General features: G+C 32.2%; 1 protein-coding gene across 9 annotated transcripts in view; it reads right to left on the reverse strand.

The window, feature by feature from the left end:
• The window catches only part of GPHN (gephyrin), a 435,000-nt gene that overhangs the window by 127,466 nt on the left and 281,256 nt on the right, over window positions 1-26,278 (reverse strand). For 6 of the 9 annotated variants that reach the window (XM_081088055.1, XM_081088059.1, XM_081088060.1 and 3 more), the window contains 2 exons: window positions 23,210-23,344; window positions 8,656-8,712 (listed from right to left, as the gene is read on the reverse strand). In XM_081088055.1, coding sequence (XP_080944181.1) covers window positions 8,656-8,712; window positions 23,210-23,344 — 192 coding nt within the window. The remainder of the gene's footprint in view (window positions 1-8,655; window positions 8,713-23,209; window positions 23,345-26,278) is intronic. The other 3 variants (XM_081088057.1, XM_081088054.1, XM_081088056.1) reach the window with 1 other exon arrangement.

The raw sequence follows: 26,278 nt of genomic DNA on the forward strand, positions 1-26,278 counted from the left end.
AAAAGACCTGTGATAGAATGTATGACTGCCACTTAATGAGTTACTTTGAGGTAGTTTTTAAAATATGGCCAATTCTATACATATTAAGAAATTATATCCTGGGTGGTAAACATATAATATAATACAATATATAAATGATGTATTATAGAACTGTACACCTGAAACCTACATAATTTTATTAAGCAATGCCATCCCAATAAATTCAATACAAAAGAAATTATACCTTTATAATCAATCACAGACACATCTGATTTTCTTTAGCAAGATGCCAGTTCTAATAAAGCCTTGCCCTGCATGTTTATTCTGTTTCTATAACTATACCCATAAAACTAAAAAACATTACCTCTGAAATCAGTTTGAGTCTTGTCTCCCTCCCACATCTCAATTCTCCATTTTCTATTACTAGGGAAATTTACTTGTCAAGGAGATCTTTTATTAGTACCTTATTTTTCTATAAAATTTCTGAGAAGGGCAATTCTGTAGTAAGTATTAAACACTTCACAGATATGTTATTTCCACTCCAAATGATGTTGTAGGCTATTGTAGGTGATTTGATAAGTATCAGATGAGAAATTTTTAGTTCGAAGCACAAGATAAATTTTAGCTATTTTTCAGTAGAACTGAAACTTCAGAAATGTATTAACTTTACATACATGTTAAGCAAATTCTAACAAAGTAAAAGGTAGCAAAATTAGCCAGTTTTCCAAAAGAAATAGCCCTAAAATTGATTTACCACTATCTTTATCTTTATTGTAGTGCAGACATATTTATAAGACATCATCTATCAAAGTACTCAGAATGTTACATAATTATTATAAAGTAAATGCATATTATCAATGAATAAATGCCAAAAATGTCAAAAAAGGGAAGACTTAAAGGCTTACATAACATTCTACATACAAAACCCAAAAAACATAGAAATCTGCCTAAAGAAAGTAGAGTATACAAACTGATGTTTATTCATTTAAAAGCTACTGGCAATGGGAGGATAAGGACACATATGTAATACCTTAATCAATAAAAAAAAAAATTTTAAAAAATATTTATAATACACAGAAAAAAAAGCTACTGAATGTTTATTTACCTAAGGAGTAGTGTTCTAGCTGTTTCTCCTCACCTCAGAAAGAGTTGGCTGATTCAATGCAGATACCTTTTAGACTTTTAAGTGCTGTATAATAAGATATGATGTTTACTTGTTACTGTCAGAGTCTTTCCCATGTGGATGGTACTTTTTATATAAGGTATGATTTTAGGTGAGGTCCAATTGGAAATTCAGTAGAAATTAAAAGTTGATCATGATTTTCAAGGGGAAAATTATTAAAAGGCAATGAAGTGATAAACAAAAGAAATGCAATGTATACGGCAAAAATACTTTAAAAAAACATTTTAAAAAAAGTTTAAGAGAGCAAGAATGGAATTTATCTTTATATATTAAGTGGTCCCCCAAAGAGGAGGAATGTATAAACTATACTTTTTTCATATGATATGTCTATATTTGAAGGGTTTAATGTTAATTCCATAGTAAGTTTTACTCTCTATGTGTGTGTGTTGTGTGTGTGTGTGTGTGTGTGTGTGTGTGTGTGTGTGTGAGAGAGAGAGAGAGAGAGAGGGAATATGTGGCATATAAAAAGAGAGTAGCTAGCAGGGAAAAAAGGAAGACTAAAAATTCAATAATAATCTGAAACCATCCCTAGAAAAATGAGCAGCTCTCCTTTTCTCAACCTTTAAAATGAAGATAATTTCACACAGCCTCTACTATAATCATTTCTTTGTCAGTGTCATCTTTCTTTTCAATGTCATCTTGATACACTAACCAGTTATAGCAGTTCTTGGCAAATGTTTTCTATAAACATTCAGATAGTAAATATTTTTGGTTTTACAATTCCTATGGTTCTTGCCTCAACTGTTAAGCTCTGTTGTTGTAGTGCAAAAACAAGCATAGATGATATACAAATAAATGAGTGTGGTTGTGTTTCAATAAAACTTTATTTTTGGACACTGAAATTTGAATTTCATATAATTTTCACATATCATAAAATGATATTCTTTTGATTTCCCTCCATTATTTAAAAATGCAAAAATCATCCCTAGTTTGTGGGCTCACAAAAGAGAAATAGGATTTGGCCCAAAGGCTATAGTTTGCTGACTCCCGAGTTATAGCATTAATTTGATGAATATAAAAGTGAAAAAGAGCCCAAATACAATTCAAAAAATATAAGAGGTAATTTAGGAGTAAGGCTGAAATGAAAATACTGATTTTAAAAGATCTACAACCTACTTCATATCAGTTTTATTTTTAGTTAACTTTGTGCCAATAATCTGTCTTTATAAGTCATCTTCCCTTTTATTGTTTTTAAAAGCCTTTAAAAATTAACATATTTGGTTACCTATCTGTATACACTTGTAGCTGAATAAAAAGTTACTATCATGTTACATAAACTGAGTGAAAATACAAAATTTGTGGCTTTGAGGTATTTTTATTCCTCTCCTTGCTTTCCTTTCTACTCGTCATTATTTCATGAGCATATATCTAACTCTTCTTCTAAATATTTTAATATTCAATCTTTCCAGATCCTATTTTTAAAAACTAACTTCAATTTTGTAAATTTATCTTGATTTATATTACTTAAACAAAGTGTTAGTTTGTCTTTTCATAACCTAAGTTTTCCAATTTTCAACACTATCTACATTGTTCTTCAATCTTGTGCATTACTTTTAGTATTCTTCTTACTAGTTTCATGCATTTGGTTAAATGGAAAATTAGCTTTTTACTTTATGTGGTTTTAGTCTTGTCATTATTCTCAACACATTATCAGTCTAAGAATTTGCAGTAAATTTTGAGTTGTTAAATTAGGCAAACTCTGCTTAGGTAGAAAATGTTAATATTATCAAAATGAAAACTACTAAAAACCCATTGAGGGTTCAGAATATTTCAGCTTTGTGCAATGGACAGAAAAAGATGATAAATTCTTAATGTAGAATTCAAGAATCTATTACATCCTACATTTTGCTAAAGAGGAGTAAATGCAGGATAAAGAAGTATATAAATAAAATTTAATATTCAAAAAATTATATTTTAATAGAATATTAAATTTTATATAATTGATTATCCATAATAAATAAGAATGCAAGGTTCTTTTCTCTCTAAAAAATAATATATTGTGTAGATGATACCAATAGAAGCATCAATGATTTAATAAAATCCTTATTACAAACTTCTGAATGATGCCTCACCTTCCACAATTATTAAATAAAATATTTAAGTGGCAAGATGGTTCTAAATCTTTCCTTTTAATGAAATATTTAGCAGTGTTTCAATGAATAAAATGGCACCCACTGTTTTGCTCTTGTGTGTGATCACCTATAATAAATTTGTGTGAAACTGAATGGTGACTATCTGCCAATTTACCCCATTTTAGAAACAAAACCTATTTATATAGCCTATGGTCCTGAGAATAACTTTATTCTGCTCTTAAGCAACATTTTAAAATATACAAGGCATGTATTACAGCATTCTGGGGTAATAGAAATTAAAGGTGAAGGAGAAAAAGTGAACACTCAGTTAAGCATTTTATTTGCATCTTTTCTTAGCTGAGCTCTCTAGAGAAGATATAATTTGCCTTTAGATAGTTTTTTTTCTACTCTTCTAGTTAACAGAAATCTCAGAATGATATACCTCTATTCAATCTTTGCAGAAAAAAAAAAGGTATACAGAACAAGTTCAGCCCCATGAAATGAAACAAAAGATGAAGATACTGAGACTGGTCATTATGTACTATACTACGCAGTATAGGTGTTGAAAAAAGAAATCGAAGAATGACATGAGATAAACTAATTTGCAAAGTACAGAACTTTTCATTTAACCCTAACATAACACTAACTCCACACCAAGTTGACGTGAACAAGTCTCAATTTTCTATTCTTAGTTTTATTGAAAGAAAAAGAATATCAGCTCTCATGCCTGATTAGGGAAGAGTATGACACTAAATACATATATTAATTAATATAATAAGAGTATCTTTAGTGGTTTTTAGAATAATATCCAGGTATCTTTAGACTGATTTAGACAGAGTTCATGCTGATTTTTTTTTAAACAGTGGAACATAGTCTGAGGGCGATTGTGAATGATCTTTTAGCTTTAATAAGAATATAAATAGAAAAGAAGGACTGGCTCCAAAGGAAGAAGTAGAAAACACTTGTTATACTTTCCTTCTCTATTTAGCTATTATAATTTAATTACTGATATTAGTAAAAAAAATTTTGGACTTCAGTAATCAAAACTTAATATAGAGATATAAATAACTATATGTGGTATCTAATTAAAAACAAGCTGAGAATTATTACATCACTATTATTTTTCATTCAACCCTGTATAACAAAAACTATCATAGCAATATGATTTAAATGTATAGCACTAATCTTGGGAGAAGTCAGGGCTAGGATTCATAGGCACTTTTTAAAAAGCCTTAGGAATGGGAGGTCAAGGCTAAATAGAGCCAGAATTATTTAGAGTAAACCCTTGATTTTTGCAGACCTCAATTTAATGGACAAAATTTCTAGTCCACATGTCATATGTGAATATTAACACTGATAACTTTAAAATGTTTTTACCCAAGATTTGCTTATAATTAAATTAACAGATTATTATTTTTTATTTTTGTTATTAATTCACTGCTATTCTTTTAAAACAAATTTTAGTGAATAGGCCATATGATGGGAAAACACTGTAGTAATTTCACTGACATAAATAAATATTACATACCTACAACTATAGTCTACATATTTAAATCCAAGAGCCAACACTTATAAACAATGTTCAACGAATGATTAGCACGTGACCACACCGCAGTGCTTGTGCTACTTGGTTCTGCTGTCCTGTGGCAAGACTTTCTGCAGCAGTTTTAACGCATGCCTGCTGATGGTTGGACTTGTGCTAAGCCATGCCCCAGTGTTAGAGCAAGTTCCTCCTCCAACCCTGCTGGCTGCACTAACTGTTGGGAACTCAGCTCCTCATTTATCCTATGCTTGCTGCACCATATGTTGGGGGCATAGATCTTGATCCTGCCCTACTACGCCAGATGGATCCGCGCCTCTCTGCCAGGGGCTGAACCTTCTTGGACATCCAGCATGCTCTGAATAGGGCCTTCACACTCTTAACTAGCCTTGAGCATCCGGCATATTCTGAATAGGATCCCCAACCCAGCTTTGTGCATTTGTTTACTTGTGATGACTGATGAATGCATGCATTTACTAAACTTACTCAGTTTAAAATTAAAATTACAGTATACATTTAGAAAAGTTTTCTGTGAAATTAAACTTTTCATACATACTTAATTTTAATTACACAAATATGTCCACATAAGTAAAAACAAGTAAACTAACTAATTTGTCAAGTTTTTAACATGCATTTAGAAAACCTCCTTTATTATATAATGGACTTTCAGCTATAATGAACACTCCCTCTCCTGAATTAATCTGTTATATCGAGGTTTTACTATACAACAATAATTTAGCTTTTCTTCTGCCATATTTATATCATATACCATTTTTGAGATTTACTTCCATTTATCTTAGAAATGTATATTCAGTAGAAGAGCTAAGTATTCTGAGTCTGAACTACTGGTCACAAAAATACTATTTTTGCCTTTGATTATATAATATATGCACAGTATTGAGTGGCTATAAGGTATTGTTCTCCTTCAAAGTGTTATCTTAAGCATATTATCCTTTATCTCAAGTAAGATGTTACATGATGTTGTTCCTGGTAAAGATGCTTACTATTTTATTTTTAAACAAAAAATATCTTACAGTTAATCCTAAAGAATATGAGTTGAGAAAAGTCTATTAATTCAGAAAAAAGTCTACTTGCCAGAATACCTATACTCTAACATAGATCATTTTCCTTGACAACTGAAATTGAATCATAAAGGCTCTATCGCTTGGATTCAGCCCATAAATTATAATCCTGTTGACACATCTAACAGGGGACAGAAGAGACAGTCAACAGAAAAGCTCCAAATGAAGTCTCATGAAAAGATCCTCAGAAAATTATGTAATTGTATAAGAAACACAGATTTTGCAAAGGAAGTTTTTATTTTGTAATGAATCCAGAATGTTATTAAATCAACCTCAATGCTAGTGTGGCTTAAGGGTCCTCTGCTCTGCCAATTTAATCTGTATTTCATAAACATGAGCATGAAGCTGCAGCTAGAAAAGAGGGAGAAAAGAGAAAAAAAGTAAACAAAAATGGAGATGAGAGGACAAACCAATCAGATTTGGAATTACCAGTCAGCAGAAGTTTAGGGGAAAAAAAATCACCAAGTAAAATCGTACATGTACTCTGAGAGAGTATCCTTTCACATTGCCTTCTAGGTGATCTCTGAGCTCATCCAGCTTTCGATGGAGCTACATGTAAACATCAAAAAATGAATTGAAAAAGCAACTTGTTCTCTTTTCAGTTTTTCTTTTAAAAATAAGATCATAGCATTGCACATTTCTCACTGCCTTTGGCAAACATTTCAACACATCAAAGATCTTTGTATAATACAAGAATACATGCTAAATAAAGCTGTGACTAGGGAAGCCAATATTTTAATTATTGCATCTTGTCTCCCCAAAGCATTAGAGAAAAGAAATACTGTAACTACCCTTCTAATCCCCTAGAGATCCACTTAAGATTTTTCTATTTGGTAGAAATATGGAGTAAAAATATTTAAAAATTATGAAATTTGCCTTTCTTTCCCAAATACACTCTTTGATTTAAGGCTGCATCCACATTAAAGTAAACTGACTGAACCCAAATATCTATCTTTTGTTCTTATAAATAATGTGTGTATATATATATATATATATAATCATACTGTATATATACTTAAAAACAACAAACATACAATTATAACTTGAAGTTCTATACACACAAAAGCTGAACACAGAGATAATTAAACACACACATACTCACACATACAATCCAGTTTATAGCAGATGGTGCTGCAGTTAAGGATGCTATTTGATCTTTATTTAACTATCAATAACTTCTCCAAAGTTATGTTGCTCTGCACATTTGAGTGTGAGTCATAATCCATAGTCTAAATGATTATAGATTTACCTTTCCTTAAAGACAAAGGTAAAATATGATAGATACCTCACAGTAGACAGTGAGGAATGTTACTGATAATCATCAGGATACATAAACTAATATATTTGTGACTGAATAATTTTAACTTGCCTCATTTTTGAAATAGAAATTTAATCAACACTTCCTATCTCCTCTAATTATCCTTAGTGAAATAACATTTTAAAAAATGATACCCAGTATATAGCAGTGTTAGAGAACAGAGAGGATGATTTGTCTGGAATTAAGGACACAAACGTACAGACACACCTTCATCCATGTGCAATCACACAAGTGGCACACACACAAATAAATAAACAAATACAAAAAAAGTAAAATTAAGAAGGCAGAAGAGGCAAGGAGAGGAAAAAGTGCAGAAATTAGTGCTTAATAAATTGTTAAATGGAAATAAATTGAAGGTGTGTAAAATTTTGAAATAACTTAATATTAGGCCTCTAGAATCTAAACCAGCGGTCACCAACCTTTCTGACCTCACGGACCACCAGTGGTCCGCAAACCACCGGTTGGCAACCGCTACATAGTTATTGAATTTTGGAAACATCCCAGTGTAATGAAGCATCTGTCATTTTGATTAGTTTAACAGTTACTACTGTTGCAAGAACAAATGGGATTGACATATAAGAAGCTGTTAATTTGGGGGGGTGGGGGGGGGAGATTCCTTTGTGTATTTTAAAAATTCAAATTTTATCTTACATTTATGGGAGCAGCATTAAAAATTATCAATGCAACTTTTAACTATGTCTGTGTTTCTTAGGATTGATAACTTGTTTACCTATTCATTGTGACTAAATGTTAGAGTATCAAGTACCCAAGATATTTAACAGCTAGTAAATGGGACCATCAGATCAGAAATATTTAAGTTGTAAATTAGCAAATCACATACAAAAATGGGCAAACATTAGATGTATATTGTTTCTGCTGATTGTTATATCAATTTTTTAATTTAAAAAATAAAATAAAGGGGATTCAGTGCTTAAATACTGTTAGCTATAATGTGAGCCCATTATACCAGCATCATATAACATTTCTAATTCTTAAGATTTTTATATATGTATAAAATATGTTATTAATTCATAATTATTTTTCTGGAATAAACTATAAATGGTAATAACACCAAAATAATACTTAATTATTTTTTATAAAAAACATAAACAGGGAAGATAGTATTCTGAAAATAAATATTAGTTTTTTGTATAACAGGAACTTAACACATAGTGACATCAGTCAGAGGAACGGTTTACTCTAGAACCCCAAATTATGGCACCTGTAGTGAGGCAGTTGCCCTTTTTCTTGTCTGTAGTGCCATTCAAAGCTAGTTATTTGTCAGCTTGCCTTCAGCTGGTTGCTCTATGTGTAGCTGAAACAAACAAAAAATATGACCCAACAGCCAATAAAAATATTAAAATAAAAAAAATGGGATGGTGAAAAATGGAAAAAGCTCCCTTCCTCCCACCACCCGCCAAAAAGGAAGAAGTGTAGGCTATAGACAAAATCTTGCCAAAAAATGTTAGAAACATATTTACTTTGAGGGATCCAACTCTACTAGCAACTCCTTTGCTTTCATCCGGCCGTCTAATTTGCTACAATGAGGGAAGATGGGTAAAAAAGACAGAATAAAGAAAAAGTGAACTTAAAAATTTTTCTACGCATTAGTAAATACATGCAAAAACATCAATTGACTCTTTGAGGTACCTCTTAGGAGGTCGAGGAGTTAACTAACCCAGAGGCTATATGACATGCTCTGCAAATAGGCTGGTCAGTAGAATGCAATCATTGTTATGGCACTATTCCTGATGAAGAAATGTGCACTTACTTTCAGTTATCTTGGGGATTTCTGATGAAGCAGTATCTGGAGTAGTGTTACATTTGCATTTGGTTTATGAAAAACAAAGAATTACAAATATACCTATGCATAGAATTTTGTTTCTTTCAGTGTTTTAGTATCTATTACATTGTAATATCAGAAAACATTAATGATATGATTAGATACATAAATGTTCCCCAAGTGGAAAGATCAGTCCTGACAAGCATCATTCTTAATAGGTGACAGAGTGAAGATCCTCCGCTTGCTGACCCAAGCATTGAGGTTGTTCAGCTGTCACTGAGATTCCCAATTAAACAATTGTGCTGCCCAACCAGAAAATTTTAATGCCAGACCAATGTCAGATACAGTCACTCCCTCAAAGCTTTCTGTATTTCAGTTGAATTTTCCTCCTAGGTAAGAGGGGAAAATAAAGTTGCCATTTTAAAAACTCGTTTTATATCATTACATAAATGAGAAAAAAGAAGGTTCTTAACACAAAATGTTTTATCAGATGAGGGATAAACTAGAAATTCATTTGCTTTTTAGTAGAGCTGTAAAACAACAAATATTTTCTTTAAAGAGGAAGACAAAAAGAAAAAAAAATGAAAATAGAGAGGGAGAAGGGGAAAGAAGCTTCCGATCAAGTGGATTCGTACGTGCGTAGAATGATAGCCTCCCTTCAGACTGCACAGGTAAAGTTAGCTGGAATGCTTCTGCTTGTATTAGGAGACAGCAGAGAAGCATCAACAGGATGTCAAGTTCTGAGTGTTAAAATCCCCTGAAGAAAAGAAACCTGACCATACTACAAAATTATATTTGGCACACTACATATTGTTTTATCCTTTTTAGGACATCTCAGATAGTATATGGAGATTACTAAATACTAAGAATTGAATTTTCATTTTGGAAAAAAAAAACCAGCATCTTGGCACATAAGAATTTTAATGTCAACTTCTGGTTTTAGTCAATATAAATAGTTTTTACTAATTCTTCAGCATTAACTAAATTTATGCCCAAATAATAATCACCAATTCTCATGCTTAGTCAAACAGAATTCTCAAATTTAGAAACAATGAAAACCAAGTAGAATGTCTACCCGCTATAAGAGAGGGCCTTTGTGTAGACAATGCGTTCCTAGTAATTCTCTTGTGCTATTTTCTTTGACCTCAGATCACATTTTCATATCAAAAGTTGTTTCCCTTTTTAAAGGGGGACTCACTATATCTTGATTACAAAGATAAACTATGCAGTTTCCAATAAAAGTATAGTCTAGTGCCTCATGCTGCTTTCTGAAAACTTTCAAAAACTGTGAAGATTTTCAGCAAATTTTCAGTAACAAGTGAATGCCACTTTCTACATACATATTTTTTTTTAATTTCCAGAGAGCTTAAAATTACATCAAGTCTAGCAACATAAGGTATCTTATTCAAGGTTACACAAAATATTAATGACAAATCAAGAAACAACATCCACAGTTCCTAATTTATAGTTTAAGGCTGTATTTCCTTAATAGGCCTGGAAATAAATGGGTAGGACAAAAATTGATGCTTATTAGATTATATGTAAGTATATATCTCTTTATCTCTCCATCTTAAATAAATTTTGTTATTATATGAATTATAAGAGAGAAAAGATAGTCACTATTGAACACTAAACATGAAAAAAAAAGACTATAATACTAATTTAAAGATAGATTTTTGGAGTAGACAGCTCATTTGTCAATGCTTGAGATCAATTTTCTGCATATAAATTTGATATTGTAAATTTAAACTATCATAAGAGGAAGACTTTAGAAAACCAATGTGGTTATTAAAGTCAGAGTTGTCATGTAATATTTTTGTGGCTCCTAAAACAGGTAATAATTCCAAATACTAAAAATTTTCAAAGAGAATCTGAAAAAGATTTGTCTCATAAACAAAAATTTGAGAAGTAGAGAAAAGTTAAATGAATAGATTTTGAAATGCAATGCTCTCACTTATTCTAGTCAACCCTTAATAATCAACTATGATGGAACAGAATAAGAGAAATCACAAAAGATTAGCATTTGAATAAAATGAATTAATTTGGTCTTCATGATAATTGTAAGAGCCTCACATGTAGCTAATTTTATACATACATTTCTCTGAGGCTAAACATTCTCTATCAGTAACTAAGAGAGGTTAAACTGCAAATGTTTCTGTTACATATACGATCATTGCAATATTAATGAAATTTTGATAATCAGGTGTAAAGAACTATAAGGATTATGAGTTGGTTGAAATTATTAATTATTTACATATACTGAAAAATAAAATGTCAGTTGCAAAACAAAAAATGTTATCACTAATAATTTTTCTATCTTGAAGAAATCCTTCTACAAGCATTTTACTGAGATTGTAAAAGATATAAACCAGAGGATCAAAACCATTTCAATATTCTATTCAGCCTCCCAGCTAGAATATTTAACAAAACATTTATTAAAAATAGTCTGAAAATATTGCACTGTATTACTTCTTTTGTAACATTCTAGGAATCTTTCTTTAGGGATTAATTACTGGAGAATCTATTCTTAGGGATTAATTACCAGTACGTGTCCTATAAAACAGTGAAATCACTGCTGTTTATAGTCAGCTTTTTAACAAAAGTTTGAATTCTAGAAATATCATTTAAAAAAGACATTGCCTGAAAGCGAATACAATATGGGTTGTTGATTTGCTTTGTTTTAGTCTAATTTTTCAAAACTGAGCTCACTGTAAAATCATTTCGACTGCTAACAAGGTAAAAAATTATTCCTCTTGCCGATAATAAGTAATTGTGTTATGTTTTTATTGAAGCAAACATATAGACTTTAGAGTAGAAATCCAACTTCATATTAATTTTTTTAAAGATATGAAATTTCAAAGAAAGTTTAGGCTTGTAAAAGCCACATAAAGGTAAGTGACTATATCACTGGGTGTATGCATTCACATTTCTCTTTATTACAAAATGTTTGCAGAAAATTTTTGAGAAAAGGTTTATATTTTGTGTGTTTGTTTTATTGATAAGAGAACTCAGGTTTAGAGAGGTTCAGTGACTTTCTGGAGAACCAGAAATTAAGAAAATTTAGACTTTCACCTATGAAATGACTAATGTAGACTCCCATCCTTGTCCCCTGACATATTTTCTATTGATTTAGATTATATAGATTAAACAAATTTTTCTGTTTGTTTGCCTTAGGGCCTGAATTCTCTTATTTTTAGAATTATCTAACTTACTCCTAATTACCCTGAGAGACAAACATTTTTAACCTGATTTTATTATGCCACTTTTTAAAAAGTATGGGCATCAATAATAGAAAAAAAACTTCTTACTTAGAAACTATCTTCCAACCAATACCACTCAGTGTATATTAGTAAAGCTATAGATTGTTTCTGGTAGCTATGATTTGGAGGAGGACATTAAAAAGAGTTTTACTTTCAACTTGAAAATTTGAACCAACTTCTGTAAGTAAGAAAATACTTTTTTAGGATTTGTCTTTAATCCTGAAGTTTTGGCATGGCCAATTTTAGAATATATATCATTTTAAAATATAATGATCCAGAGAATAATTTAATTTGGGATATGCTCTTTATTAAAGTCATGAATGAGATGAGACATGGCCAGTTAATTATATGGATATTTATTGATTGATTGATTGATTGATTGATTGATTTAAAATGTCGACCCTTCTTGCCCTTGTTTTCTTGGGTGGTTTTTTTAAAAAAATATATTTTATTGATTTGGGAGAGGGGAGAGATATATCAATGATGATAGAGAATCAGGGGAGAGAGAAGATAGAAACATCAATGATGAGAGAGAATCATTGACTGGCTGCCTCCGACATATCTGGAACTGGCACGTACCCCTAACCTGATTCGAACCTGGCACCCTTCAGTCTGCAGGCCGACACTCTAGCCACTGAGGCAAACCAGCTAGGGCAGTGGTTCTCAACCTTCCTCATGTTGCGGTGACCCCCAATTTCATTGTTACAAATTGAACATAATTAAAGCGTAGTGATTAATCACAAAAACAATATGTAATTATATATGTGTTTTCTGATGGTCTTAGGCAACCCCTGTGAAAGGGTCGTTCGACCCCCAAAGGGGTCGCGACCCACAGGTTGAGAACCACTGAGCTAGGGCAATTATATGGATTTAAATCATGGCTCTATCTAATAAATTCTGTTGCTGAAATAATGATGGCATAGGTTATTTCTGTTGAGCTGCTTTTGCACAAACATGCCCTAAACTATCAAAAAGAAGTTTAAAGGAATCAAAACTTTTTAATTAAAATGAAAGCTAGTATTCTTAATTTAATTATTCCTTGTATTTCTATACTTCTCACTTTCCTATTTTCCTATCGCTTGCACAAAATCTAGTGGATACCAAGATAAATCATTATTTCATTTAACAGAATTAAGCTTGACCTAAATGAGAAAAATCTTGACTAAAGTTAGAGCATTTTCAGTTGATAACCCCCAACTTTATGTAGTAACATGGAATGTAAAGGCTGGATAAATAAATGTAAATTATTTTATATTAATTGGATATTAATATAACATCAGAGAGAAGGGCTAAACAGAATGGTAACAATATTTATTCAGTCAGTATAGAAACTTATTTCAAAGAAACAGATTTATAGGCCTACAAGGAACTTTAGAGGTTACTTAATTTAATACCATGATATTATAAATATAAAAACTGAGGCCTATTTAAAAAATATTTCAAAGTGGCAGTTGGGCTGACCCTCAATATTTAGTGCCTCATAGTGCAATTACTTTTACATACTCAATGTTAAGTTTTCAAACAACTTTGGATCCATAATTTTTTAAATGTCTGCCAATAAATAAGTCATATGCAAATACTAAAAACTGCTTTTAATTGAATATCATTAAATTGAATTCATCAAGATGCAAAAATTATCTGTTCTTGGTATTCATATGAATTATATGAATAAAGAAAAACTAAGATACCTAGGAATAAACTTAACTAAGGATGTAAAAGACCTGTATTTAAAAAACTACAGGACATTGAAAAAAGAGATAGAGAAAGATATAAACAGATGGAAGAACATACCATGTTCACGTATTGGTAGGATCAACATCATTAAAATGTCCATACTACCCAAAGCAATTTACAGATTCAATGCAATCCCCATTAAAATACCAATGGCATATTTCAAAGATCTAGAACAAACTTTCCAAAAATTCATCTGGAATGAAAAAAAGACCCCGAATACCACAGCAATCTTGAGAAAGAAGAACAAAGTTAGAGGGATGACAATACTGGATATCCAGCCATATTACCAAGCCACGGTTCTCAAAACTGCCTGGTTCTGGCACAAGAACAGACATATAGACCAATAGAACAGCACAGAGAGCCCAGAAATCGACCCAAGCCATTATGCTCAATTAATAATATTTGACAAAGGAGGCAAGAACATACAATGGAGTCAAGAAGTCTCTTCAATAAATGATGTTGGGAAATTTGGTCACATACATGCAAAATAATGAAACTAGATCACCAACTTACACCATACACAAAAACAAACTCAAAATGGCTAAAGGACTTAAATGTAAGATGGGAAACCATAAAAATTCTACAAGACTCCATAGGCAGCAAAATAGCAGACATATGTCGTAGCAATATCTTTACAGACACAGCTGCTAGGGCAATGGAGACTAAGGGGAAAATAAACAAATGGGACTACATCAAAATAAAAAGCTTCTGCACACCACAAGAAACCATCAACAAAACAACAAGAAAGTCCACTGCATGGGAGAACATATTTGCCAATGATATTTCCGATAAGTGTTTAATCTCCAAAATTCACAGAGAACTCATACAACTTAACAAAAGGAAGATAAACAACCCAATAAAAAAATGGGCAAAGGATCTAAATAGACCCTTTTTGAAAGAGGACATAAAGAAGGCCCAGAGACATATAAAAACATGCTCAATGCCGAAACTGGTTTGGCTCAGTGGATAGAGCGTCGGCCTGAGGACTGAAGGGTCCCGGGTTCGATTCCGGTCAAGGGCATGTGCCTTGGTTGGGGGCATATCCCCAGTAGGGGATATGCAGGAGGCGGCTGATCGATGTTTCTCTCTCATCGATGTTTCTGGCTCTCTATCTCTCTCCCTTCCTCTCTGTAAAAAATCAATAAAATATATTTAAAAAAAAAAAAACATGCTCAAAGTCCTAATCATCTGAGAGTGACAAAATAACAATGAGACACCATCTCACACCTGTCAGAATGGCTATCATCAACAAATCAACAAACGACAAGTGCTGGCAAAGATGTGGAGAAAAAGGAACCCTCGTGCCCTGCTGGTGGGAATGCAGACTGGTGCAGCCACTATGAAAAATCGTATGGAGGTTCCTCAGAAAGTTAAAAATGGAACTTCCATTTGACCCAGCAATCCCACTTCTAAAACTATATCCCAAGAAACCAGAAACACCAATCAGAAAGGATATATGCACCCCTATGTTCATAGCAGCACAATTTACAATAGCTAAGATTTGGAAACAGCCTAAGTGCCCATCAGCAGATGAGTGGATTAAAAAGCTATGGTACATCTATACAATGGAATACTACGCCACTATACAAAAGAAGGAATTTTTACCATTTGCAACAACATGGATGGAACTGGAGAGCATTATGCTCAGCGAAATAAGCCAGTCGGAGAAAGATAAATATCACATGATCTCACTCATATGTGGGATATAATGATCAACATAATTTGATGAACAAGAATAGATCCAGAGACAAATGGTGGTGGTGGTGGTGGTGGTGGGGAGGTTAGAGAACAACCAAAGGACTTGTGTGCATGCATATTCGCATAACCAATGGACACAGACACTGGGGAGGTGGGGGCATGCCTAGAGTGGGAATGGCTGGGGGGAGAGGGGGATCAATCGGAGGAAAAGGAGACATGTAAAACTTTAGACAATAAAAAACACACATAATTATATGAATAATGAACTAAAGATTCTGCATATACTTTAAACAAAGGTAGAATTAATACAGTTGCTAGGTTTAATTAAGAGAAAACTGTAGTTCTGGCCAGTGTGGCTCAGTTGGTTGGGCAACGTCCCATGTACCAAGAGGTTGGCAGTTTGATTCCTAGTCAGGGCACATGCTTGGGGTTTCCAGCTTGATCCCCGGTAAGGGGTGTGTGGGAGACACCGATGGATGTTTCTTTTTCTCTCCATATCCCTTCCTCTCTCTCTAAAAATAAATAAAAAAAATTTAAAAAGAGAAAACTGTGCCATAGCCAGTTTGGCTCAGTGGATAGAGTGTCGGCCTGCAGACTGAAGGGTCCCTGGTTCAATTCCGGTCAAAGGCACATGCCTGGGTTGTGGGCTCGATCTCCAGTAGGGGGTATGCAGGAAGCAGCTGATCAATGATTCTCTCTCATTATTGATGTTTTAATCTCTCTCTCCCTCTCTTTTCCTCTCTGAAATAAACAAACAAATAAATAAAATAAATAAATTAAAAAGAGAAAACTGTGAAACATTTAACTTCCAGATCATTATATCATTGTTTTAAAAACTGAAATAACAACTGAAATATCCATAGTAGGGGCTGCTGAAAAAACGATGCTGCCTCCACAAATTAGAATAGCAAACAATAATAATGTTGTACAAGATTATTTAAAAACATGTAATGATGTTTATATTACTAAATGAATGAGCTAGGATAAAATATTTTTAAACTTTATTGTTTAGGATAAAATATTATAGTTTAATAATAATAGCTAACATTTAGGGAGCATTACTTGTATTTCAAACTTTGTGATAAGTGATTAATATGAATTTTGAAATTTTACAGATGAGATAATTATGGTTACAGAGGTAAAGTAACTTTCTAAAGGCCATATACCTACTAGTGATTCCAGAACCTAAGCTCTTATTCACTGCCTTCCTATTATGATCCATTTATATAAATATTTGAATGCAAAGAAAAAAATAACAGAATGATATACAACAAAATTTTAGCAGTCATTAATTAAGTGTAGAGGAACTCTTTCCCCCCTTATATACATTTTCTAAAATGAGAAGGTATATTACTTGTTTTTAAAAAATAAAAAAAGAACCTAGCCACTTATAGACTGCCTAAGCCAGCGGTTCTCAACCTGTGGGTCGCGACCCCTTTGGGGGTTGAACGACCCTTTCACAGGGGTCGCCTAAATACATCCTGCATATCAGATATTTACATTATGATTCATAACAGTAGCAAAATTACAGTTTAAAGTAGCAACGAAAATAATTTTATGGTTGGGGGTCACTACAACATGAGGAACTGTATTAAAGGGTTGCAGCATTAGGAAGGTTGAGAACCACTGGTAAGCAATAAAACTTAACTCTACAGCTAATAATTTCTGGTTAGCTATATCTTCTTAGGATAACAATTAAATGTCATTTGCAAGTTCAGATTTCAGAGTAGAAATTGTACATTTCCCAGTTAAATTATGCTTAGCTTCAATGATGAATATAATTCTGTGAACATTAAATAATTAGGAAAGGATGGGAAGAATTTCATTTTCAATTACCACTATATATAAAGACAGAGGGGACACTAAAGGAGATGAATAAAGAAACAAAAATCAATGTAAAACCTGTACATTTAGCAGAATGCCATAGAACAACCATTTAAAATTATTAGTTGCCCAGCTGGTGTGGCTCAGTTGGTTGGAGCATGGTCCCATATACCAAAAGGCAGCAGGTTGGATTCCCAGTCAGGGCACATACCCAGATTACGGTTTCGATCCCCAGTTGGGGTGTGTATGATCAGCAACCGATCTAAGTTTCCCTTTCTTCCTCTCCTTTCATCTTTCTAAAATCAATAAAAATAAGAAAATAAAATGATTTGTAAACTCAAAATTAAAAGCTAAAACATGTTACTATTGTTTAACTTCAATTTTATCAAAATATGAAATACTTTATCATATTGGGTAGTGCCTTTCTCATTAGAAAAGTACAGAAGAGAACCATCTTTTATTTGAAGTCTCAATAATCTGTTTTGCTATCACACCAGAATAATTAGCAAAACAAACATGTTGTTATAAAGGAGGAGAAACTAAACAATAATGAACAAGAGTAGAAATCAGTTATTCAAACATCTATAGGAGCCAGTCATTGAATGCAAATGAGTAAAATAGCCTGGAGGATATAAAGAATGACAGCTGTGATATACATAGGGCACTGGACAAATAATGTTGATCTTATCTTTTTAGGAAAAGCTGAAAAATTTTATATTTATTTAAAAGCTCATCAATTTTAAATGTTCTAAACTGAGTTTTAAAGAGCCACGCTCAATTATATCTCTAATAAAATTATCTTTCCAAAACAAGGCTATTACTTAAAAGAGGCCTCTCTGTATCTATTAGTAGATAAGATATCCTGGGGAAACATTAGATGCCATCCAAGTACAGAAATAGTATCTCTTTGGAAATAAGTCGAGTTAGCCAGAAATTACAATTCCTGGTCTTGTATCCGTAAAAGACTTTGTGAAGCCTTTTCTCATTTTGACTTAGGGAGGAGATATTCTATTCCCTGCTCTGGAATTAATTGGGATTACAGAGTGAGGGTGAACCATTTATAATGCTTAAGTAGGGTACTATACTGGTAGTTATTTACATACCAGGGGTGGGGAATGTCTGGCCTGTGGACTGTATAAGGCCTATGAAATCATTTGGTCTGGCCCTGCCAAGGCATTAGGGGTGAATTAATTAAATGTTTGACTAAATATAGCAGGCTAATTTTTAAAGTGATAATTTTGTATGGCCCGTGAATGATGTTATAAATACCCAAATGGCCGTTGGCCAAAAAAAGGTTCTCACCCCTGAATAAGATCTCTATTCAGAGGATAGCACTGTAACATTGTCTCACTGAAAAAATAAGATTCAAAAGACATAATTTTGACCCATATATCTTCAAGAAACAAACCAGTTTGCTCATTTGATTATACTGGTGATTCTTTAAGTCCACAGTCCCATGAGGGTCCCCGAGGCCCTATCAGGAGTCCAAAGGCTGAATTATTTCAATAATAGTACTATGACATTTGCCTCTTTCACTATGTTGACATTTACAAAAGCAATGGTGGGTTGGCACCTTAGTGCAGATTGAGGTGGTGGATCCAAATAGTATGAATAGTCCTTGTATTATTCACTATCATGCACTAAGAGTTAAAAAAAATTTAATAGTTTCAAAAAAGAAAAGATAGTTTCATTTAACATTGTTCTCAATGCAACAGTAAATACTAATTTAACTTACTTTAAACTTGTCCCTTGAGTCTGGCAAAATGAGTAGTATGAATACAATACTGCTGTTCCATATCAAAGGATGATGACTGTCTCAAGGAAAAGCACTTATGCAGTTGTTTGAGTTGCATGCTGAACTAGTCAGGTTTTGAACAGAATACCATTGTTACTTGAAGGAATGAAAGAATACTGACAAACTGTGATTATTCAGACTTAGATATTCGGCAGACATTTTCTCGAAATGAATGAAATGGGCGTGTCAATTCCAGAAAAACACAGGAATTGTTGTTTTGTCAAAGATAACTTTTAAACACAAATCAGAACTGTGGAAAACATATAATACTATGAGTTTGAGAGCTTCTAATACTTCAAAGTCCTTTTTTATGAGTTTGGTGGTTATATTAATGAAAATGGTTTTTTAATATAAATAATGAAATATGTCAACACTTAGAAGGATATATATTTTTCAAGTTACCAAGAAATGTGTTACAAAATCATACCTACGTTCATTCAAAGTTCAAGCCAGGGCAATGGATTATAATATATCAAAGTACTCAATGGTCCTGACAAAATTTTTGATTCTATCCTTTAACTTTTAAAATAAAATTGTAAATTTTTGGTGTAATTTCAAAGAATACCCATAATTATCTGAAAATACTATTAAAATCATCCTTCCTTTTCTAACTACATGTGTGAGGCTGATTTGTTTCTTCATATTCTTCAACGAAAACAACATATCACAACAGACTGAGTACAGAAGATGTGAGAATCTGGCTGTCTTCTATTAAACCAAACATTGAAATATATTTGAAAAAATGTAAAGCAATGCCATCCTTTTCAGTAGATATTTTTGCTTTGGAAAACATTATTTTTTTTTCATAAAAATGTTATTTATGTTGACATATAAAGGCTTATTATTATTTTGAAGCAAATAAACATTTAAAATTTCTCAGTTTTAATTTCTTGCACAGTAGATATTACTAGGTATAACCACATAAACAAATGCTATTTGGTGTCCTTAATAATTTTTAAGTGTGTGAAGGGGTTCTGAGACCATTATGTCTGAGAATTGCTGACTTTGAAAAATAATCTAGAGAATATTATTCTCAATATCCATCAGATGGGGCAATTAACTTTTTATAAAATAACTTACATTTTTATGTTTAGAAAATGTAATTTTGATGTCATTAAGTCAGTGTTTTCCAACCTTTTTTGGCGTTTGTAGAACCCATATTTCTATAATGTCATTTACAGCTGAATAGATGTTGCTATACCAATACTGATTTAATTTAAGACAAAAGCAAAGAAACTTAATGTTTAGTATAGTCTTATTGATTTTGTGTATGCTCTTACAAATAGTGAAAAATAATTTGCAGACCCCAGCTAGTACCATGACCTCGTAACAAAGATTTTCCAGAGACTTGGGAACCTCAGGTTTACAACCAATGAACTAGCCATATCATATAATTACCCTGGTGCTCACAAAGAAAAGTGGTAATAATATGGAATAGTTTGTAAAACTAACTTCACTAAGAAAAAAATCTCAGAGGGAATATTATACTGATACTGGATCAATAATGCCATTTTTATATGTAAAGGAAATCACATTGTTTTCTAGACAGACCTAGTGATTGAAAACTGTGAGTTAAAAAATATTCATTATTTATCCAGAGTAATCTAAATTCTTATGTTCAAAGGATAAAGGAAACTTATAAAAAATTAATAATTATGCATTTTGTTTGAATATAAGATTAGACATTGTATTCTTCATGTCCTAGGTGAAATGTTACTCCTTGGCGAGGTCTTCTCTGATTATTCTAAGTAAGGTTTCCCTCCTATTATTTTCTATCACTACAATTTTTTCATTTCTTCTTGCATGAATTTCAATTTATAATTATGAAGTTATTGTAAAATTATATTTGAATAATTTATGTTTATCTACCTATTTATTTTATTACACCATCGACTAAACTGTCACTGATTCAAAAGCATATATAACTTAGATTCAATCAAGAAGTCTTAATAATTTAAAATATTTAATAGAAAGATTAATTTGACTTCACTCCTTTAAGAAATCAATATTCAAACTAGTTTTTTATTATATTAGTATTCTGATTCAGCCTTAACAATTTAATTTTAAAATTACACTAAAGCAATAATTTTATCTTTGATGTACATTATGATGCTGGTAAAAATTATTGAAAAGAAACAGAATCTTATTCCTAGATAAAAGTATAGAAAAAAACTCCTAGGAAAAAAGATATTCACATACACTGCTTTATATGAATTCATTGTCAGTTTGAGCATGTAAGAGAAAAATGTCAAGACAAGCCACTTGCTCTCCTAAAGCTTTGCAATACGCACATTAACTTAATAAATATAAACATTTTTATTTTTAAGATTTCACCTTAGTAAACTTGGAAATACCAAGTGAATTTTAAAATTGGATTTAATAATCACTTTGTAATTAAAATGTAATTACAATGTTTTAAAAGGACTAAGAACAAGTATGTATAATTAAATTATGCTTAAAATATTTATGTTCACAGTATATATTGTTAAGGGGGAAAAATGCTGTATCTTGGATAGCTCTTTATTACCAAGATTTGGATCTTAATATGTGGTGAATGGCTAAACATTAATAGTGACCCTAACTTTCAGCTTTAATTATTTCTCAGATTTTATAAATGAATACAGCTTATACAATTAGAATTTAATGCAAACAATAAATTATTTTGATTTAAAAATTTAAAAGACACGAATGAAATTCATCTATCCAATTTTAGTCTAGAGAACTCAATGTTTTCATTCAGTGAAGATGTATTTGATTATCATCCAAATGGCATTAACATACATTTCATGTCTAGAATGTGCTTACAATTTTTCTGCACTGAAGATTTAGGACCTCAGTTTTTTTAAACTATAAAATTAATATGTTATTTTTGATACAAGTCTAAAAACAATGATATACAACATTAACACTGTGAAGACTTTGCTAAGAAGGTTGTACCATGGAATGTAAAAGCAACTGCATTATATATCAAGACCTGCTTGAGGTCACTTCTAGTTAAATCCAATTACAACACTGATAAATTCAGAGAAATTGAGACAGAAATTGAGAAAGACAGCTACGTAAGTTCTTAAATTTGATATAGAGAAAAAGTCACAATTTGAGAAATTACCTGCAGAGCCCTAGAATAAATTCAGTGTACAGACTGATAACTAACACCATATCCTATTAAGTAAGAAGAAATTTTACTCTTAACCTTTTGATGCCACTATTGGATCCATTCCATAGAAAACGTGATAGCACAAATGATTATCTTAACCAGGGAAGGGAGATTCCAGGAGTAAGCAGTCATAGCCATAATTAAGTTTGCTATTTAATTTATCATATACATTGAAGATGTGAGGCAGTGAATAAATATCTAATACATTTTCCCCCATACACAATTCAGTACTTGGGAAAATTATAAAAAATACATACTAAGATACTTCTTCCCTCCCCAAAGGTTGGCATTAAAACTTTCTTTCTAATCAATTTAGATGTGTTTCCAAATATTAGGCAGCAACATTCCAAGTTGGATATGTTTGAAAAAATTTGGAATGATACTAGAGTAGGGAGCTACCCCAGACTGGACAGGTTAAAAAAAAAAACCACACCTTTTGGTAATATTATTTTATTTCGGCCAAAAATGCATTGATCTGCATATACATGTAACTCCACATCTATACTGATGAGTATGCTAAGAAAATAACAAGTCTACAGCAAAGTAATAGGAGCTACAGAAAGTGATACCTGATGTAGAAGTAGACATTTTGCATGAAATTTTTATTGTCCTTCTGTTGGCCTAGTATGACAATTTGTGAAACAGTAGGTGGTTACTATCTTATAGTCCATTAATTTTTCATTGTATTTATCATGCATGAATCCGACCTTGACAAGCAGAAGAAAATATTGGTTAGTTTTCCCAGATTCACATCATAGCCACAGTACCAAGGGACTGTACTTACTTTTGGTGTTGGGCAGGAAGCAGTAGAAAGGCGAGATGTAGCCTGAGCACGAGGCGATTCTGAAGGAGTAGTGCTGAGGGAAGCTGTGTCTCGTGGGAGCACCTGAACGCCACGAGAAATTATGGAGTCTGGAATCTGAACAAGGGGAATATGCATGGTTTAATATTCTAAAAATACTAACAGCATGTAAAACCAATACCCACACCTAACTTGTTGTTGGATGGGGACATTCTTTTCTTCTCATATACTGTTATAAAAGTATCTAACAATTTGACGTAGAATAGAAACCTCCAGATTCAAAGTATTTCCCCTGGCCAAATAATATTTTATTAAACTTCTTTATGGGAGCTCTTAACCACAATTGCATTGTGGTCAGGAGTAAAGTGTTTGGCATTCATATACTGACTCTGTAATTTAATAGTTATGTATTTCCCAGATATTTTCCATTTCCCTTTCAGATTCATTTTCCATCCTTCTTCACCCTCTCTACTTTAAACTGACTTGTATAGATAGAATCAACAAGATATCCTGGGCTTTCTGGTTTCCAGTTGGATTCAGCCAATGGGAGGCACTGTCAGGAAACTAAAGGAGTGGAGGAACATAAAGTCTGGTATTTATTCCCCTGGCTTTTTCTCTACCAGGTCATTATAGGTTAGCTAGGATCACAGCCAGGTCAGATGACACTTGCTTATAGCTCTTTTCTGGATTGTAATAGCAGCTCCCTTCCTTTGCTCCATTAGGACTATCCACTATTACTAGTCCCAGGGCACTGCATTATGTCTGGTTGCTTTCCCTAAAACAGTGATGGCGAACCTATGATACGCGTGTCAGAAGTGACACGCAAACTCATTTTTTTGGTTGATTTTTCTTTGTTAAATGGCATTTAAATATATAAAATAAATATCAAAAATATAAATCTTTGTTTTACTATGGTTGTAGATATCAAAAAATTTCTATATGTGACACGGCACCAGAGTTAAGTTGGGGTTTTTCAAAATGCTGACACGGCGAGCTCAAAAGGTTCACCATCACTGCCCTAAAATCTGCCCAAACCTTTGTAAATACCATAGTCCTTTATTAAACTCTTCTCCATTTAAGTATGCTATGACTTCTGCAGAGATACTGATGACTATATTTTTCCTTTTTTTAAAAAAATTGAGAAGACATTAGTTTTATTCATACCAGAGGAATATATTTTTCTAATCATCATTTCTTTTATCTAAAAAATGAAGACAATGATAGCATCTACCTCACTGGATTACTGATGAGGATTAAATAAGATAGTGTATTTAAATTATCTAGCACTTCCAAGTAGTAAACAATAAATGTTGGCTATTATTATTATTATTATGAAATTACTCCTATCAACATGGTAAAGACTGATGTAATTGAGAATCACCACTCTAAAAATATACAAACATAAGAGCAAATAATGTGAATTATTTATTTTAAAAATCATTAATATTTATGTTGATTATAAAATTTATTATTTGGGGCTATGCATAATTTAGTTCATGTTCTGGGCTACTACTAATGGTATAGTTCTTCTATTCTCAAAGTGAGAATGTGACTACTTTCAAGTTTTGTGCACAAGATGGGAACAAGGTGATATTCAAAGAATACACCAAGAGAGATAAAGGGGAAAGAAACAGACACTAAATAGACGGGGTAGTCATTAGTGGTCTGAGAGAGAGCTACTTCATTATTTCATGAAGATAAATACTTGATTATAGGATATAAAGAAAAAAGATGAATGTAAGAAAAAGGAGGCAATGAATATGGATTACTCTGTTGATGTGAACATTTGTATTATTTTCATTTTGGAGACATTATGAACAATGCTACATTCTTGTTAATATATCGTAATTCCCACATGCATTAATTCTAGCACATATACATATACTCGGGAACAGAAGTGCTGTTATAGGGTATAAATACCTTCTTTTATAAATTCCTAAATTGGTTAAGCCAATTTATGTATATCACAAAAGAATGGTAACAATTGCTCTTATTCCACAATTTACCTCTACCTAGTATTGTCAGTATTATTAATTTTTGTCAAATCTGGTAGGTAGTATGGTGGTTTTACTTTTCCTTACCCTAATTATTAATGAGGGTAAACACCTTTTCATCTTTATTAGTCATTTAGATATTCTCTTTTGTAAAGTCCCTGTTCAAGTCTTTTGCCCTATTTTCCCTTATTGGGTTCTCTTTTACTGAACTGTTATACTTCTGTATCTATTCTGAATAACTAGTCTTTTATCAGTTTTACATTGTGTAAATATATACTCCTACTATGCAGATTGTCTTCTTCCTTTATCATGTCTTTTTATAAATATAATCTTTTTATTTTAATTTAGTTAAATCTATCAATATTTTCTTGTATAGTTCGTAGTTTTTGTGACTTAGAAGGAATCCTTTCTAAGTGATAACAGTGGAAATGGCAGAGTAGGAATGCCAAAAGTCCATCCTTTCACTAAAGAGATGAATAAACTAGCAGAATCAACTTTACCAGAAATCTAGAAACTAAGAAAAAGTTTACTAATATAGTAACTAGGAGAATGCTTAATCAATTTAAAAAAATCCTACTGATCCCCCAATACATAGCTCAATGAATGGCCTTGAAGACACAGTCCACAATCCTGGTAAAGGTTCTTACAAATGAAGGAGAACAAACCTTATTCTAAAAAATCATGGTTGTTTGTTTCAACATGTCTAGTGGTTCACTGAAGGACACACTTGAAGGGCTGCCTTTATTTCCCCTGATTTGTAACATTCCCAGAGCTCAGGCAGCTAACTAGGGAAAGGGGGCAGGGCACAGTAGTTGTCAAAATCTACTAAAGGGGTTCAGCAGCATACTTGAATAAGAAGAAAAAGAATTAATGAACTTGAAGATAAATCAATTTAGAATGCCCAGTTTTAGAAGCAGAAAAAAAAAAAAAGAAGAAAAGTAAACAGAACTCAAGAAATCTAAGGGACACCAATAACTGTACCAAGATATGTGTAATGGGAGTTCCAGAAGAGAGGAAAGAGGCAGGGATAATATTTGAAGAAATAAGGCACCCAAAT

The sequence above is a fragment of the Myotis nattereri genome (assembly GCF_964212035.1).
Source record: "Myotis nattereri genome assembly, chromosome: 1".
In the NCBI taxonomy this organism is placed as follows: Eukaryota; Metazoa; Chordata; class Mammalia; order Chiroptera; family Vespertilionidae; genus Myotis; species Myotis nattereri.